Genomic DNA, 18,647 nt, shown 5'->3' on the forward strand with positions numbered 1-18,647 from the left:
GACAACTACCAGTTCTCCAGAGACGAAGTTTGTTTTTTGTTTGTTTGTTTTCAGAGAGGAAGTTTTTAATGCACTTCCTAATAATATGTCTTACCAATGAAACAATCTCTTTCCAAGACATGCCCCTGGGGAAACTGGGTAGAAGAGCCACCATGGAGGTGGGCTGCTCACATTTCCTTCAAGTGAATTTGCCTCATGGGCCACAACTGACTGACAGCCTCCAGCTATCTCATGCGTGGCTCTACGATGGCCACACCACCCTGGGCTGTTCTCAGCCAGGGACCAAGCATAGCAGGGGCACCAGAGCAGGGCCAGTCTGTGTGACACGGGCTCTTCAACACCTCCCCACCGGCCTGGCCCCTCTTTCACAGGCGGCGGCCTTCCCGCCTGTGCCGAAGCTCTCCCAAGGCTGCGTTATGACTCTCACCGCCATGGGCCTCTTTCTCCATAAAACATACTAACATTATGTTGTATGACTGCACTGGATAAAGATTAATATAATCCAGGCAGGGCTTATTATATTTATTTTTGCATTTATTTTTTTCTTTTTATTTTAAAATAAATAAAATATAAACATTCTCATAGATCCTGAAAAATGTCATGGCTCCTAGGCGCTGTGACTACTATGCCTAATGGATATATTGACCTGGCCCAGCTACTCCAGTTCTCTCCTCCTTTATCCTTCATAGTCATTTCCCCCAATTAGTCTCTTTCACACCTGATCCCATCTTGGTGTCTGCTTCTTGGAGGACCATTCTACCCAGGCTGAGGAACACCTCCAAAGACTCTCAGAGACTCTCAGTGAATCTGGGGGAGACCTCACATATCCACTTGAAATTATTCATTCTGCTCCCAGAGTGCATGATAACTGTGCTTAGAGAAATGTCTCAGACCCTGTCCCATTATGAATTATCTTCCTGACCACCTTCTTCAGAGGCTAGTTATTCACCTGCTGAGTGAATAATATTTTAATCCCTGAATTTGCAGTTAAAGTCCCTCGCCAACTGAGCCACAGTCACATTTCTGATCCAAAAAAACATCCAGCAAGCACAATGTGACCTGCCCAAAGTGAGTCAGAGAGGCTTCTGGGAATAAGAACAGGACTGCTGACAAGTCTCATATGGAACCACTAGACTAGACCACATCATTCATTTGCTGCCAATATTGGGTACTATTTACTGAGCATCTGAGTAAGACTAAGTTTTTCACTGAAAAACAAAAGGTAGCTCATCATAAGTTTATCATCTCAGTTGAAGGGGTGGGGATGTTTCAGAAATCCCCAGGTGTCTGCCCAGGCTGCGTGTGTGTCATTGTTGGGTACAATCTGCTCTGAGCAATTGGCTGGGTGGGTGCAGGCACCATTCTGTGTACTTTCCCAAGGGGGAATGAAGAAGGTACTGGAGTTCTTAGGAAATTATGTCTAGTGTCTGGTATTATGAGAATTTTCCTGCCCAGTTCAATGAGGCCAACCCTCTTATCTGGTTCTAGAACCTCCAAAATTTCTGCGAGAGGCAAGTTTGACCAGATCCTTTAAATTTGAATAGGATGAAACTAGGTATAGATGGACCCTATGTGGACAGGATCCTATAATCAACCTAATCATTGGGAATCCTGTAGACCACAAAGACTTGTAAGTATTACATCTGGGTTGGGCAACCCTTGACACGCGTGCCACTTTTGCTGACACGCGAAACCCTCTCTTATAATCTTCCATTTACAATTTTTTTCTTAATATCGACTTTTTTATTTTTCAGATAAATTCAGTGTAGGTGCATCTTAGATAAATAATTTTACATAACAAGTTATCTTAAAGACCATAGATATGGATTGACAAGAGAGGGTAAGAGCAATTTCTATGCCTCTGCCTTAACTCTTCCTGCCTTCCTAGATCCGACCAGTGTTTTGGTTGTATTTTTCATCATCATATACTGTGTTTTTGTCGCTCGAATGAATTTTATTATTTCTTCAAGGTTCTTCACATACGTACACCTTAAGAGATATCAAGTAGATGTAACATGTTCTCAAAAAATTAGGGTTGGCACACAGAAGAATTTTGAGTCAGAAATTTTGCTGGTTTTGGCACGCACTCACAAAAAGGTTGCCCACCCCTGTATTACATTTTAAACTGGAAATGAAAGAGTCTATGAAGGGAACAAGGGTTGCCCCATAAGTTTAAAAAGTGAGAAGTTTGTTTCCACTCCTCTAAGGTCTGAGGTCTGAGTTGCTTTGCCATGCTCAGATTGGGAGCCCGTCTATTTCCCCCTCATTCTGGATTATACACTAAAAGCCTGCACTTTCAAGGGGGCTGGGGGGAAACCCCAACAATTTCTAGTTCTGTTGAAAGATAAAAGCTCTTAATGGTGCCAGCCAAAGCCGAGGTCCCCAGGGACCATGTCTGTAGTGACCGCGCATGTGCGCTTGCCTCTGAAGGGAAACTTCTCCCTTTCTTGAGCAGCCCCTGGATTAGCTCAACTTTTCATGTGGAATCCATGGGCCCTGCTAGTTCACCATTTCCCCTTGAATCAGGAGAAGAGCTCTGAGGGAAGTCCCTGAACTTTTATTTTCAAACAGTCTGGCTAACCAGCATTCCACAAAGATTGCCCCTGGCCTGGCTGCCAGGCCAAAGGCGTCCTCTGACTCAGCTGTGATTGCGCCCCGCTGGCCACAGTTGTGCTCTAGTTGTGACGCCTGCGTCCGTGTCATGGTTGTCTGGACAAGCTGTCTCCTGGGTGAGGAGAAAGTCTGGTCTGCAGAATCGTGTGCCAGCTGGAAACACCCTCTGGTCTGCTGGCATTGTGAGGAGACAGCCCCCAAAGACAGCCAGTCATCATGCCTGCTCTCCTAGTCTATGAACCCGACAGTTTCCTTCATGAATCTTTAGTTCTGTGGGTTTGGGTGAATTTTACTATAATAGAGTCAGATTCCTATAATCATCCAATCATTGGGGATCCTATAGGCCACAACAGTTTGCAGGGATGTCATAAATGTAAATGAATGTGAAGTGGAGCTTCTTGTCTCTGCTAAGACTCAATGTCAAATAAATGGGTGATAAGTAGGTCTATTTTCGAAAGAGCAGTACAGACCATCAGTGTATAATGCACTCCATTGTGGCAGACCTGGCAGCTAAGCCAGCTCCACCAGATGTAGCTTACCTCTCCACCCAGCCTGTATGTATGTGACAAGGCCAGAGAGGGATCAGAGAGACAGGAGACAGAGTTTCTTTGAAGAGAGTTGTCATGGAGCTGACCTGCATGTGTCTCCCCATGTCCACGCCCCCCCACCCCCCGGCCCTCAAGGGAAGGGGAGGAAATGCTTCCCCATTCTTGCCAAGGGAGGAGACTTAAGGGAGCCACTTGCAGAGAGGATGGAAGAGGAAAGGAAACTCCATGTAACCTCATCCCCACCCACACTTGCAGCAATTCCAAGTTCTTTGGGCCATGAGAGGAGGTGGCCAGAGTTACTGGGGGAACTTGATGAGTGGTAACTGGAGTTTGTGGGGTACAGAGACTGGTGTCTGACTCTTGACTCTATAGATCTAAAGGCTGTAGGAGGGACCTGTGGTGGCAGAGAGGACAGAAAGCATTTTGTTGCCAGTGGCTGTACCTCTGGAGTTTGATGGGGCAAAGATTTAAGTTTTTCCTTAGCTTAAGTGGGCAACTCAGGTGGTAGCTGGGCTAGAGGGCCTTAAAGGGCTCTTCTCAAAGGGATGGTATGTGTGCGGTTTGCCTCTCCAGCAGAAGGGGCTGGCTGGGCATACCGTTACGGATAGATGCTAAAGGGGGTTCCTAGGGAGTGCATCACCTTGCGCATTTGGCTTCCTGCAGGATAAAGAGCACAAGTCCAGATTAAACAGCTCTGATCACATAAAACTTTTAGTCTGCTTCCCTTCCCTTTCTGCCCCACCCTTATCATGCCGCCCCCAACCTGGAGAAGCCAGGAGCAGCAGAGCCAATGGGGGAAGGGCAAAGGGGAGAAGTAAGAAGAAATAAAGCACAAATGCTCTCCCTGCTGCTCGATCGTGCTCTGGCTGGGGGAAGATTTCACTTGGGTGAGATTTTCGAATTCTGATTTGACTGAATTTCATTATTTAAGAGGAAGCTGCTAATACCGGAAATGGTAAGTCATCTAAGGACAGGGAAAGGAGATCTAGCAGAGCTTGCACAAAGGCAAGGGGAAGAAAATTAACAAGGCTGCCTCCCTACTGAGTGCTAGGCAATGAACCGGACAGATCAATACAGAGGGTGAATGCATAGGTGCTGTTGAGATGGCGCTTGAGCTCAATCTGAACTGAAATGAGAAAAGAATGTCATGAGTTATGGAAGGATGATCCATCCATCTCAGGGTCAAGGATGGAACACAATAATTCTGACCTTATTTTAGGTTTTGAAACCTCGGTCAGCTCCTTCTAAAGTGGCACCCTAAGCAGATTGGATTTAAACAAATCTCAGCAAAGAAATGGATTTCCCTCATTATTTTTCCAGCAATTATCTTCTTTTTTGCCAAGGCAGGTGGAAAACAGTAATGATCTGAGCTGTCAGTAGGTTCCCTCCTGAAAGATTTTATTTCACTGCATAAAATATTCAAAAAGAAAAAAATCCATAGGTGATGAATCAGAATTGATTAAGGAAAAGCTGACAGTGTTCCATCGACTCCAGTATTCCAAAGATGTCCCACCACAATTCGTACGGCGCACTTCAGCCATTTTCATCACTAGACAAGAATTTGGAGAGATAGTGCTTATTTGAAAAATCTGACTCACTGTTATAAACAACAGCCGAATAAAGGAAAATTCATATCCACATCATATTTTTCAGATATTACATTCGCTGTTTCCTTTTCTACAACATAAAGGTCAGAATCCACCTGGGAAGATGTCCTTCACCCCCTCTGAAACGCTAAAAGTTTCAGAGCCAGCCAGCACACAGCTTCCCTGGCCCCTTGCGGTTTGCCTCTCCAGTTTGTACCTGAAAGCAAAGGTAAAAACTGCTTCAAGTACACAAATGAACAGGAGATAAATTTATCTAAAGCAAAATCTGCTGCCGCAGGCAGATCTGAGCCATTTAATCTTTACTTTGCCACCCAAATAGATAGAGATCAGGGAAAATCAATAGACCCAGTAGAAGGTAAATGTAATACGGAAGGCAACCTCTCTCTCATACAAAGCACTGGAGGGCTTTTTGTTTTCAAGAGTGATTGTGCCCAAACCTTTGAGTCACAGGGGCAGAGTGGTTTTCAAATAAAATATTTAAAAATCTGTAGAACTCATCTTTTTTAGCCCCATCACATATAGGGGAAAGTCTTACCTAGGAGTCCAGGTGCAAGGAGTGTGAATGAGTATGAGAGAGTGTGCGTGTGTGTGCACACATATGGGTGGGCATTGGGTGGGAATGAGAGGGTTGTTTGGCTAATGTTTTGGGCAAGACATTAGTCCAAAAGCTGAAGAGAAACTGAAGTGAAATAGCATAAAAGAGCTGGAAGAAGTAAGTGGTATGTAGGTATCCAGGTGTCTTACTCATCATTAGCAGGAACATAATCTTGGATCTAGGGACTACTGTGCCATCATCATACACCCAGCATTCTCAAATACTCTCTGACCATCTAATACAACATCTACTCTCACACCTACACACCTTTGCATATGTTGCACTTATCTTCTCCTATTCATCTGGCAAATTCTAGTTCTGAAACCACTTCCTCTAGAAAGCCTTCCCTGAACCCCAAATTCAAGGCAGCCTTTCACACTTTTCTGGCCACATATCATTGAGATAAGGACACCAAGAATTATTGCAATTTTAAAACATCAGTCCTTCAAGACTCTCTGTATTCCTTGTACTAGAGTCTAAATATGGCAGAAAACAACCTCAAAATGAGCATACTTCCATAAAATAAGAAAAAGTTTCTTTCTGAAACTCCAAGACATTGCTAGTTGCTTTATTCATTTAAACAAAGATGTCAAGAGGAGGTGGCATTTTACTGTTTTGAGTTCAACTGTCTTTTAAAATACTCATGCAGATTCAGGGATTAATGTTTCCCAACTAGTTATCATTCACTCTACACATAACACTCATTTATAGTGTGGTTCCTACAATGGCCATAGTGGAGATGGGCTGTGGATCTTTAGGGCCAACTTACACATACACATGGAAACCCCAATCTTTTGTCATTTCCAAAAGTGCTAAACCTGCCTTACTTTTAAAAGAAGGAAGTGAAATACTTTGTCTCTTTCTAATCTTAACTCCTTATGTAAGTGATCCTAGATATAGCTAAATAAATAGTTTCTGGGGCATTTTTTGTGTTGTTGTTCTACTATTGTTCTACCTTGACCTTGACTCCCTTCAGTGGAAGCTTTTCCAAGGTCAAATTTTCCCTGCAGAGAACCAGTCCATGTGGCCACTAGGGGGCCCTGCTGCACACCACATTCAGGATTAATCATTGTCTCAGCTCATCTCACTGCCACTGGACATGTTCTTAAGGACTTGCTTCCATTATTTGATCTATTTTTAGTGAAAAGTTACCTAAGATTATTCCAACCTGGTCTTTAGAAATAAGAAGTTCTGAACAACAAATAGTTAAGAACGTAAAGCATAATGCATACGGAAATGTGAAAACAGCAAGACCAGGTCATAAGTGAAGAAAAACCTTTACCTAGGTGGCCCTCCTCTTAGCCACAGCTCTCATGTCTGCAGTTTGTCTTCATCATACAGCTTGTGCTTCCCCACTCTTCTACCAGGTTTTGGGGACCCTACTCACCTTCCTCTCTCCTCTCTTCTCTGTTGACAGAGCCACAGTTAGGTCAATGCAGGGGGTGGGAAGAGATGGCAGAAAGTTATCATGGGGAAAGGAGTTCATGTTCCCAGCTCACCCAGTTCATTCTTGAATGTGTGATCCTGGGGAAGAACGGAGTGGGAATTCCGGCTAGTGCCTCCTCCAACAAACCAGTTCACGTTGGGGTTCCAGCGGTTCACAAAGCCACAGAGATGATTTTCTTCAAAATCACATTCTGGCAGTAGAGAAATAAAAACATACCTCATGGAGATGTACTGCAAAGTTTTCTCTTAGATATCAAAGTATGTTTCTCACTCCCTTTGTCTACTGGAATGTATCAGGATCCCTGGTCAATACCAGTGAGAAGAGAGAGATCCTATAATGAACTGAGACTGCCATTCATCACTGCCCCTTTGGACTGTGGTTCTTCCACTTAGTAACCTTCTTGCATGCAGAGTGACTCACTACCCCCTTAGCCAATGTTTCTTCTTATGTGAAAGGGGAGCAATGTTCCCACCTTATTGGGCTGTTGTAAGTGGGACAGCTCCCAGCACAATGCCATGCTCATGACAGGGGCCTGGTACAAGCCAGACATTTATATCAGCCATCCTGTTTCAAAGCACTATAGGGCTATGCTCTTGGCTCCAGAAATTTTATTGTCTATTTTTTCTTGCACCTGGTAGCCCAGTTTTCTATTTACTTCTCTCATGATGGTGGACAAAATACCCAGAGCTAAGGGGTATCTTTCCTAATGCTAAAGTCCTCTGCTTTTTTTAGTAAACAAGAACTAGTTAGATGAAATAGGCAGGGCAGGGATATCCTAGGCTCTGTGTCCTTCTAAAGCTACTGAGTAGAGAAGAGACACAAGATAAAGAGACCCTCTCCCCGCTTTTAGTGGCATTGACATGTTTGCACTGTTGCCAGTCAACAGACTCCTTTAGTAGGAACAAGAAACTCACAAGCCAGTGCTCCTATTGACCCCACTAATCATCAATTAAAAATATGAAGTGTGATTGTGCTGGTCACCTTCAGGTCCACACCCTTTTTTGCACTCCATTCTGGCCTCCAGAGGTTGACTTATCCATGGGCTCCCCTGCTTTCTGGCTTCCTGTTGGATTCAACCACGGGAAGGTAGGAGGAGAATGAGGTTGGGACTGTTTATTCCTCCAGTGCCCTCCTTGCCTGCCAGGCCTCCATGGGTTGGCTGTGTCCTCTGCTCTTCTCAAGTAGGTCTCACCACAGAGCTACTGTCTCCAGTTCTGCTACCCCTTCAGATCTAAAGCTGGTAACAGCTCATGAGTCATCATTGTTATTCGTCTTGGATTACCGCACCCTCCCTCGCCCGTTTCCTTTACCCACTCACACTTCTGTAGTTCCTTGCTGACCTTTTCTCAAATTACTCAGGTTGAATATACTGTCTGTTTCCACTTTCCTGCCATGACCTTGACTGATATAGTTATCAATGTGTTTTTACATAAGAAGGCACTGAAAAAATTTAAGATTTTCATTAGCAACGTTTCCACTGCAGCATCTGCTAACCAACACTCAACATTCAGTGCCAAAGACTGACACAGAGTAAAATAAAAAGCAAAATATTCCTCAATGTGCTAGGCATTTTTCTGAGTACTTTATATGAGTTGACTTATTGAATCCTCAAAACAACCCCATGAGGTAGACACTATTATTAACCTCATTTTCCAGATGAGGAACTGTGAGAAGCAAAGAGAGGCACAGAAAGAAAGGAGAGGTGAGAGTGTGTGCATAAGTTTAACAAGATCAAAGTATTGGCTCTCCTTTTGTGTTTTAAACAAAGTACAGGCCATCAAGTGACTTGAAGAACACAAATGAACATTTTTTGAGTGTCCAGCACCAACACAAATCACCTTCATATCCATGATCTCATTAGTCCCCACAATAACCCTGAGAGAAGCATTTTATCCCCATTTTACAGATGATAAAACAGAGGCTATGGGGCTCAGTGCATTGACTGAGCCAGCAGGCGGTGCTCCACCAGGAGTGTCTGAGGAGCCAGCTGGCTGTCTAAGGCCCATGCAGCCACCAGATGAGAGCTACAGGGAGGTCCAAGGAAGGGAGCTTGGGTCTAACGCACTTTCTTCAGAAAATGGTCACATTCTCAGTCTGTTTTCTTTACTTGCATTAACGTCATCATTGGAAAGTCAAAAGAGAAGTAAGATTCAGAGAATTAGCAAAGGCTCTTTTGTGTTCATAATGGGCTTTGAGTTTCCTTTCTCTTCCTCTCCACAGATAATCAGCCTCCAAGTATTGTCAGTGCTGAAAAATCGCTCAAATCTACCAGTTTTCCTATTCCACTGTCAACCCCAATTTGATACCCTCATTATGCCTCCCCCTGTAATGTCACAATCACTTTTAGGGGTTTTCCTACCTCTTTTGTATTTTCCTTGCTTCTAACTCAATTTTCCATGTGGCGGCCAGAGTCATCATCTGAAAACCACAGTTGGAGACTCCTCCCTGCAGACTGAGATTCAGCACCTCCCAACCACGTAATTCATGAATCCAAGCTCCACAGCCTGGATCCAGATTCTTCCGTAACAAACTCCCTTAGCAGGCCTGGTTCTCGCTTCAAATGCCCTGCTCTGTTTCCTGCCTTTGCCTGAGCAGGCCCTCGGCTTTCTTCTATTGGAGTCTTCCTATCCAGCACCTTTACTCGACTAAGTTCCACTTCTTCTTGAAACCCCAGCGCAAATGCATCTCTACTGAATTCAGTCCTCTCAGATTTCCTCTCCTCCCCCTGCACCTCTGCTGCATAGCTTGCTTTTCTCCGGCCATATTTATCGAATGTAGAAATAGCTTCAGGGGCAGGCAAGTAGAAGGTGGGCGACCACAGGACATGGACTATGTCTTCTCTTTACACCTTCTCAGAACTGACACGTAAGAGGCATCCAGCCAACCCAGCTCAAGTGGCATCAAAGGGAAAATTGTGATTATAAAGACAGTCAATGGGGTGCTGGAGAGCAAAGTGAGGAAAGGAGGTAATACGATGCCTGCTTTTCCGGCAAATGCAACAAAAGCTGAGTTCGCAGCAAACCGGCAATTATTTTCATTAGAATATGTTGAGGTTAAGGCAGCAACTCAGGTTACATTTGCTGCATCTACTTGTCTTTCATTAATCCAGCCAGTCCAGGCAAACTCTAATGAGCCTTCCGATGCTAAAGACAGAGAAACAAAATAGACCATTCTAGTGAACTAGCAAAGAATTTTAACTACTATGCACAATTCAGTGCCTTTAGGATGGATCCAATTCCCTCTGGCAAGAGGGGATTTTAGAAAAGATCCACGTTCTGATACAATGAAAATGAAACCCACTTACCAATACAGTAGCCGGTTGTCATCTTGATTTCAAAGAGTGCAATGCTGGCTGTGTTTCCCAGGCCCAGCACACCTTCTATTAAAACCTGCACAACATACGGGGGGGAAAGGGAGTTAGACTTCAAAATGGCATGTTCTCTTGGTTCAGTATTTCAACTATTTGCTGAAAGCTTTCAAACAGCTTTCAGCAATTCAAGGCAAAATGAGATTGCTTGTCTCAGCTAATTGATATTGGATGCCAATTTCATGATGGACTTTATTAAAACTCTCTCTCTCTCTCTCTCTCTCTCTCTCTGTGTGTACATATATACTCAGAACTTTGAGGGGAGCAAGATGTCCAATAAAATCTCAGAGTCAGCTCTCTTCCACTGTTATCCTAAGCCAGTGCTTGCGGTTACACCAACTGGCTGTGGATGGAAAGGAGGGCTTATGTCTCTAGGAAACTCCATTCTGAGAATGACCAGGAACAGAGGGTAGAGTCTACAGAGGAAAAAAGACCCTGGAGAAGAAGGTAGGAAGCATAATCTGCTTAGTGATGGGAGATCTCTGCATGAGATGGAGGAGGCTCAAATCAATGAACTTATCGTTTCTCTATTGCTGAAAAACTTGGAAATTTCACACAAAGAACAGATAGAAGCATGACAATTTATGAGGCTGATTTTAAGCACTGTTATAGGTTCACATTTGGTCCTATTTCTGAAAGTATTTGCTTTGCCTTAGGTGATTTTAGCCCAATATTTTGCAACTATGTTGGTAGATTTAGGGTCTGATATACTGTTAGGAGGATATTGTGAAATAGGGAACTGAGACCCTCAATACTCCTTCCCTCGACCCCCCTACTGCCTGATGGAGAGGCACCAGGAGACAGAGGGTAGAGGAGAGTATAGTATTTCAAACCTCTTTGAAGAAGTGGAAGGGATAGGACATTGAAAAGGGGATTAGAAATGGAGGGCATTTTCATGAAGCCTCCTTTGCATCCTCCATGACATATTCTCACTAAATAGAACACTTTATGGCCAAGTGAATCAAGATCCCATCCTCCTTCCCTACTTCAATGCATATCCAATTCAATCTTACATTTTCCACTGTCCTTTTCCAAGTTGTTCTGATGGAACAACTTCCATTTTAAAAAAGGAATCAGAGCATGTCCTTTAAGTAGTTTTCCTCTTTCAAAGTATTTTCAGTTTTCCTTTTATGATGGTTAATGCTTTGTTGAAAATTTATAGCAAACAAAGCATTAGGAAAAAAACGTAAACATATACCACACTCCACTTAGTAGAATGAAACAAAATGATAAGAAATGAGAATGTGCTCTTAAAGCCCATTAGAAGATAAATTTCCATTGAAGAACTTGGTTTAAGCTCCATTTAGATTTGTGCTGAAGTCCCATTTAAACAGAAAAGAAAGCTCCTTTAAGGAATAAACAAGATATTAATTTCCATTTCTACCATTCTTCTCTGATGCATCTTCTACAAAACATCACATACTAACACAGAAGAAAACTAAGTTCAATGACAGCAGTTTCAGAAGACCTCAGAATAGCACGAAGCCACAGAGAAGCCCTGCACCTTCCTCCTCAATTCCACTTACCTTGAATTTCTTGGAAGTGTTTTGCAAATCCAGGCTGGCGATGAGCCAGCTGTCCGAAGGTTCATTAGCTGACCAAAGCAATCGATCAAAGCTTTCATCTTCAAATCTCACGTAGAGGTTCAGCTGGCTGGGATCTGATGGAGACCCTGAAGACGTGGCTATCTGGTAGACCAATCGGAGGCAGCTCCATTCCTCAGCCTGTAAGTCAGAACTTAGCAGCAGGGCTTTATCCCCCTGCTTGGCAAAGGAGGTGTCCACATAAATGTAATGGCCTGGAAGAGAAAGGAACATAGGGAAGAGATCAAGCTTGTGTTGCCACTCAGGAAAAGACACAACTGTAGACCAGTCTATCTGAGGACAGATACAGCCAACAGGTGCAATTCATTAGCCCCCTGAATGCTGCCTGGTCAATAGATCTCTGTCTTCTTGTGAAAATTAGGAGGCCCAGCAACACTGTGCCCACTTACACATGGCACGTGACAGCAACAGGCTGGAGCTGAGTGGTGCTGCCTCTTCAGAGCGTGGCGCATAGGCTCCATTTTGTCATAATTCCGACTACTCCCTATTACCTCCTGACATTTAAGCCAAGTGTCTTTTTCCTGTAATCACCGTATACCAGGCTCACTTCACACACTTCATTTATCTCCCTGGTCCCCATATGCATGTGAGTTTGAGAACCCAGGCAAAGGGGCTTCAGAATCAGGAGGAACAGCATGAGTAAGGAGAATACCCATGACCATTTTAAACTCAGCCTTCTTCTTCCATAGCTTCCCCTCATTCCTAATGATTCAACTGCATTTAATGTGCATCATTTTAGTAGATTGAATTGACTTGGTTCCCTCAGATGTTGGGGCCTGGGCAGAAAAAGTTCATTGTAACCTATTTTTCATTAGAAATAAGTCTCTCCTTAAGAGTCTCTAGGCTCTTCCATTACCCAATGTCATAGTTATGATAACTAAATGAGAAGCGCATGCAAAACACGTAGGACAGGGCAAGGAAAGCAGCGTGCACTCTGGGACTAGCAATCATTATTTCCTTCTCCTGCATCCCTTCTACCCCTTCCTCACTCTCTCCTTTTTCCTTTTTCCCTGTCCCCTCTTCTCTCTGTCTTCTCCTTTCCTTTTCCTCTTCCTGTTCCTCCCCCTTCACCTTTCCCTCTCTCCTCTCTCCATCTCACTTCCCTCCTCCCCCTATATTCCTAATGTTGACAAGTGGTGCTCTACTGACCACACCAGGATATCAAACAGCATTTCCATGGGGGGAAAAAGGATTGGAACCAAGAACCCTAACTGGAAACTTCCAAATCCAACTCTGGTCACCAGCTTCCTACAGCAGTGGTCTGATCTGCCTGTGGGTCTCAGGACCCACTGCCTTTCTGGCCTGCAGACTCCCAAGCTTGCTCAGAGGCTCCACATTCGGTGGCCAGCATCTAAACTGCTGTCATGTGACCATCCACTCCACCCCTTGGGATTCACAACACTGAGCTCTTATTACAAAGGCCCTGAAATGTCTCATTGCTTCGCTTGATGTTCTTCAGTCCTTCCTACAATGCTTGTTGCCCTAGATGCCAAGTCCAGCCAGGATCCTTGTCTCTGCGGCAAATACCGACAGGCCACCAGCCCCTCAGCTAATGACCACCCTCACAGTTGGGGCACTGTGAGGGCATTGCCTTCAGGGAGCCTCACTTGCCTCTGAAGGGTTTCAAGATCAAGGTCTACCTCCAGCTGGCAGTTGTCTTAACATAACCACCACCCCATTGGGTGCGAACAGCGACTACTTCTAGATGCCAACCCAGGCACCCTCTGTGGAGAAATTTGGCCTTTGCCCTAATCGTCACCAACACCATTACCTCCTATATACAGTGAACAATCACTAGGAACCAGGTACAGTTCTATGTCTTCACACATGTTTACTAGCTATGGGGTGTTGATGCCAATCCTTTTTTGAATAATACTGCTTCATTTTAACATGAGGGAATGTAGAAGTGCCATCCTCCTTTCCCACTCCCTATTACGTCCAAACAAGGGATTCTGAGCAGTCTGGTGGTGGGGTAGGGTGGGGTGGGGATGAGGATTAGGGGAGATCCCAATGCTTTCATGTTAAGAACCTCTGAGAGCGAACACTGTATAAAACGTGTTATTTAAAATACCTTGATATTATACAGTAAGAAAATAAGTGCTATTTATTGAGTGCTCTTGACATCTCAGCCATAAATGTTGACTATTTCCAAATTTTGGGACTTTGCATGTAAATTACAGGTCTCAAATTCATTTTTAGGCCATGCTGTGTGAATGTGCCTACTGGCTGCATTATGATCCATCCAAAGAGTTATCTACCCAACTGATTTTGCATCTACCAGCAGTATAACACTTTTTCCTAGATAAAATGACTAGCCCAAGTGGTGTGCAGCGCTACTGCTACTGCCAAGCTCAAGACAGATTTTATTAATCACTACATTTCCTTCTCTGCTTAGCCTGGACACAGCCTCAGGATCTCTCTAACACAACTAATCAATCTGAGTTGGCAGTTGAGTTGAAACTCTTTGTTACCCTTGCTTGTAGCTTCAGTGTCAGAGTGTATTTTGTGGTCATATTAGAGCTGAATTGAACCCGAAGGAACATGGTATGTTTTAAAGAAGTTTTAGAAAATGAAGAAAGAATGAGAGATATCGATACCAGGGATGGTGCCTTACCTTAGACTGTCACTAATAAAATTGCTATTCTAGAACAAATCAATAACATTTTGGGGGAGCTATTTCAATTAGAGAAATAAAGTATCACATGTTCTCATGCATATGTGGAATCAGGGATCAAAATAAACTGATGAGCAAAATAGATCCAGAGACATAGAAGCATGGAACAGACTGACAAATTTCAGAGGGAAGGGGGTGTGGGGAGTAGGAGTGGGGAGGGACAAGTGATTAACCAAAGAACTTATATGCATATATGCATAACCCATGCACACAGACAATAGTGTAGTGAAGGTGAAAGGGCGATGGAGCAGGGGTGAGGTGGAGGAGACCAATGGGGGTAAAAAAAAAAAAAAAGGGTCATTTGTAATACTTTCAACAATTAAGATAAATTTTTTTTTAAAAGAATCATTTTACCACTGAGTGAGTTAATGAGGTTTTCTTGGTATGTGAAATATTTCATTTATTCCATTCTAATGAGAATGATATCTGGAAGTTAATCTTGGACATAATTTACATACAATAAAATTCACCTTTTTAGTACAACTCAGGTTTCTAGCACAGTCACAAAGTTGTGCAACTATTACCATTACCTATTTCTAGAATCTTTCATCATCCCAAAAGGAAATCCACATCCATTATTAGTCATTCCTTATTTTTCCTTCCCTCTAGCCTCTGGAAACCATGAATGTACTTTCTATCTATATGGATTTATCTATTCTGAAAATTTCATATGAATGGAATCATATAAAACTAGAGACCTGGTTGGTGCACAGATTCGTGCACCAGTAGGGTCCCTCAGCGTGGCCTGCGAGGATCAGCCGAAACTGGTATTCCAACTGCCACTCCTGCCTGCTGCTCCCACTCATTCTGGCCCCACTACACCTGTTGTGGGCTTGTGCCCAGTCAGTCCCAATTGGGAGAGGCTCACACTGCCGCAGCAGCAGCGGTGCTCATCAGCCGTGAGCTCGGCATCTGGCGCCCATCAGTGAGCTGAGAGGAGCTCCAGCTGTGGGAGTGCACTGACCACCAAGAGGCAGCTCCTGCATTGAGCGTCTGCCCCCTGGTGGTCAGGGCACATCATAGCGACTGGTCAACCAGTCATTCGGTCGTTAAACATACATATATATTTATAGATGTACCCTTTTGTGACTGGCTTCTTTCACTTAGCACAATGCTTCCAAGTTTCATCCTGTTGTAGCATGTATCAGAATTTAATTCTTTTTTTTTGAGGCTAAATAATATTCCATTTTATGGATATGCCAGATTTTGTTTTTATTTATCCACTCATCAGTTGATGGACATTTGGGTTGTTTTCACTTTTTGGCTATTATGAATGATTCCACTATAACCATTTGTGTGTTTCATGCACTGGGGGGTGGGGGTCCCTCAGCCCAGCCTGCCCCATCTCACAGTCTGGGAGCCCTCAGGGGATGTCCTACTGATGGCTTAGGCCTGCTCCCCTTAGACCCGCTAAGCTGCAGTCTGGCCTCCCTCTGTGAGAGGCGACCGGGTAGATCAGGGGAAGCACGATCTGCAATTATTTTTGTTCCCATTATGTTGGTTGCCTTGTCACTTTCTTGATGGTGTGTCCTCTAAATTACAGAAGTTTTTAATTTTGATGAAGTCCAATCATCTATTGGTATAATAGCCAAGAAGCCATTATCTAACTTAAGGTCATGATGGTTCATGCCTATGCTTTCTTCTGAGTTTTATAGTTTTAGCTCTTACATTTAGGTCTTTGATCTATTTTGAGTTAATTTTTGTCCATTAAATTCTTTTGGTACCCTTGATTAAAATCAACTGAGGATAGATACAAGAGTTTATTTTTGAACTCTCAATTCTATTTTGTAGTTTCAGGTCTGTCTTTACATCAGTATCACACATCTCGCTTACCATGGCTTTCTAGTAAGTTTTTAAACTGGAAAATGTGAGCTCTCCCACATCATTGTCTTTTTCAAGACTGTTTACATTATCTGTGTCCTTTTAATTTCCATATGAATTTAAAGATCAGGATGGGAACAGGATAAGTTAAAATAACACAAAGCTCACTGTTCTTAATGTATTTAGTCTTTTTTCTTGAGTAAATGCTCCCAAATGTTGTGAGTCTTTGGTTAATTTAAAGTTCTTAAAAAGCTGATTTTTGACAACTGTTGGCAGTATTTTCATTGCTTTTATGGGGATAGAATTTTCTGAAGTGTTTCATCCACCATTCCTACTGACACCACTCACTTTCCACATATTTTTAAACTGATAAGAACAGCAAACAATGGTTCAGAGATGGTAAAGCAGACACAAACAAATAAGAAAGTCAAAGAATAGCAGAAATCACACATGGAATGGGTTGTTCTCTCTGACACATCAGCCCAAGGGTCGGGGAAGATTTACTAGGCAGAGTGTTGGAGACATGATGACAGGGGGTGGACAGAATCTGCTGCTTAGGCAATTTGAACTGATTTAAGAGACATTTATTGGAAAAGATAAAATCTAAAGGGTTCAGAAAAGAGCCATAAACTTCCAAACAGATATTTTTTTAAGTAAGTCAGCAATCAAAAGCAATAATTAAACCACCCTGCCAAAAAGGTCAGGCTCCAGGTGCCTCAGGGTCTGAACACGTCTGCTAGTCACATGCAGGCATCAGAAGACAGGAACAGACAAGGCTTTCCTGTTTTAATGAAGGCAGCCATAAAGAAGTGAGTTTTGAGGTCACACTTAATTGCTGGACACATGTGCACAGCTAGAGCTCAATGTCAATGGCTTTCGGTAGCCAAGGCACAGTGTGACAGGGCTAAATCCCAGGTCATCACTGTGGCCATGCGGTCAGGGCATGAGGCGTGGGGGACTTCTTGGCATCCCTGCAATTCTATTTGCTAATGAATGTCCTTCAGGTGTGATGATTGTGTGGGTTCACTGTGTGGGGCAGTGGATCCCATTCAGGATTTGCAAAATATAATCATGCAAGCCCTGCTGGAATGGCTCAATTGTTTGAGTGACATCCTATGCACCAAGAGTCAGTGGTTAGATTCCCAGTCAGGGCACATGCCCAGGTTACAGGCTCCATCACCAGTAGGGGGCCTGCAAGAGGCAGCTGATTGATGTTTCTTTCTTTCTCTCACGCAAACCACCTTCCCTCGCAGGGAGAAGTTTATATGTAGACTTCCTCTGATTGTCCTATACGTGCTCCAAGTTTACCAGCTGCTCCTCAAGGCTGGCTGCTTTGTGCAAGCCGGGGCTCTATCAGGTGCAGCGATCAAGTCTCTATAAGTCTGTTGCTCTGCGGCATAAACAATGATGGGTTTCCCGGTTAAACCCTGCTTCAAGTCCAGCAACCTTTGTTGACAACCTTTTCTTGTCTTTTTTTTTTTTAACAAGATAAAGAACGATCCATACAGAACAGGATATGGTGGTAAATACATACCCCAATTAGGCTTCCCTCAGGAAGGCCTTCTTTTGTTAAGCAGATCAGATAGTTTTCGGTTCTACTAAATTCCACCTAACAGCACAGGTTGAAAAGTGATACACCTCACAGTGAACAGTGGCTTTCTTAAACCGAGGATTATGGAGCACTTTTATTCTCCTGTCCCATATACATTTCTATAAAGGCTAGAATGATCTACAACGGGGATATATTTATTACTTTTAAATTAGGACAACATTGAAAACTGCATAAACATGTATTTTAAAACACTAAAACTACATACATATATATACACACACACACATATATATACACACACACACAAAAATTTTCATATAAGTAGCCACTAAATGAAATCTATTTTATATATTTCAACACAAAAAAGAAAATTGGCTGTGTTGTACATAGAAATGGTATACAATAGGTAGAAAATTCTGTGTACTGTACACTGCAAGCATGTCATCTTGCAGCCCACTGGCCGTGAGTTTGACATGCTTGCTGTACAGTGTGTAACTAGGGGCTTTCAATGGTAATTTTGATGGTATCCTTTTGTGCTGGCTTTAGAAGGTAAAGCTCAAGTGAGATATGACTTCATATACATGGGATTATTGTGAGAACCCAATAAAATGAAGATACATCTACAATAATCTATAATAACAAAAGGGTAATATGCTAATCAGAGAGCTGAACGACCTTCCAGAGCTGAGAGGGCAGAGGCAGCCACTGCAGCTGCTGTGCCTCAACATAAATGCTTTGTTACTGTAATGTTAATCATTTCTCCTCATCAGGCGGAGGAGTTGTCCCAGAGGCAGTAAGGAATTTACATTGCCTTCCTCC

General features: G+C 43.2%; 1 protein-coding gene across 2 annotated transcripts in view; it reads right to left on the bottom strand.

The window, feature by feature from the left end:
- MAMDC2 (MAM domain containing 2) overlaps positions 1-18,647 on the bottom strand; it is a 127,212-nt gene that overhangs the window by 49,525 nt on the left and 59,040 nt on the right. For both annotated transcript variants that reach the window (XM_015565010.1, XM_006765283.2), the window contains exons 3-5: positions 11,704-11,975; positions 10,115-10,199; positions 6,863-7,000 (exon numbers count right to left, since the gene is read on the bottom strand). In XM_015565010.1, coding sequence (XP_015420496.1) covers positions 6,863-7,000; positions 10,115-10,199; positions 11,704-11,975 — 495 coding nt within the window. The remainder of the gene's footprint in view (positions 1-6,862; positions 7,001-10,114; positions 10,200-11,703; positions 11,976-18,647) is intronic.

Source organism: Myotis davidii, unplaced genomic scaffold (assembly GCF_000327345.1).
Source record: "Myotis davidii unplaced genomic scaffold, ASM32734v1 scaffold616, whole genome shotgun sequence".
Lineage (NCBI taxonomy): Eukaryota > Metazoa > Chordata > Mammalia > Chiroptera > Vespertilionidae > Myotis > Myotis davidii.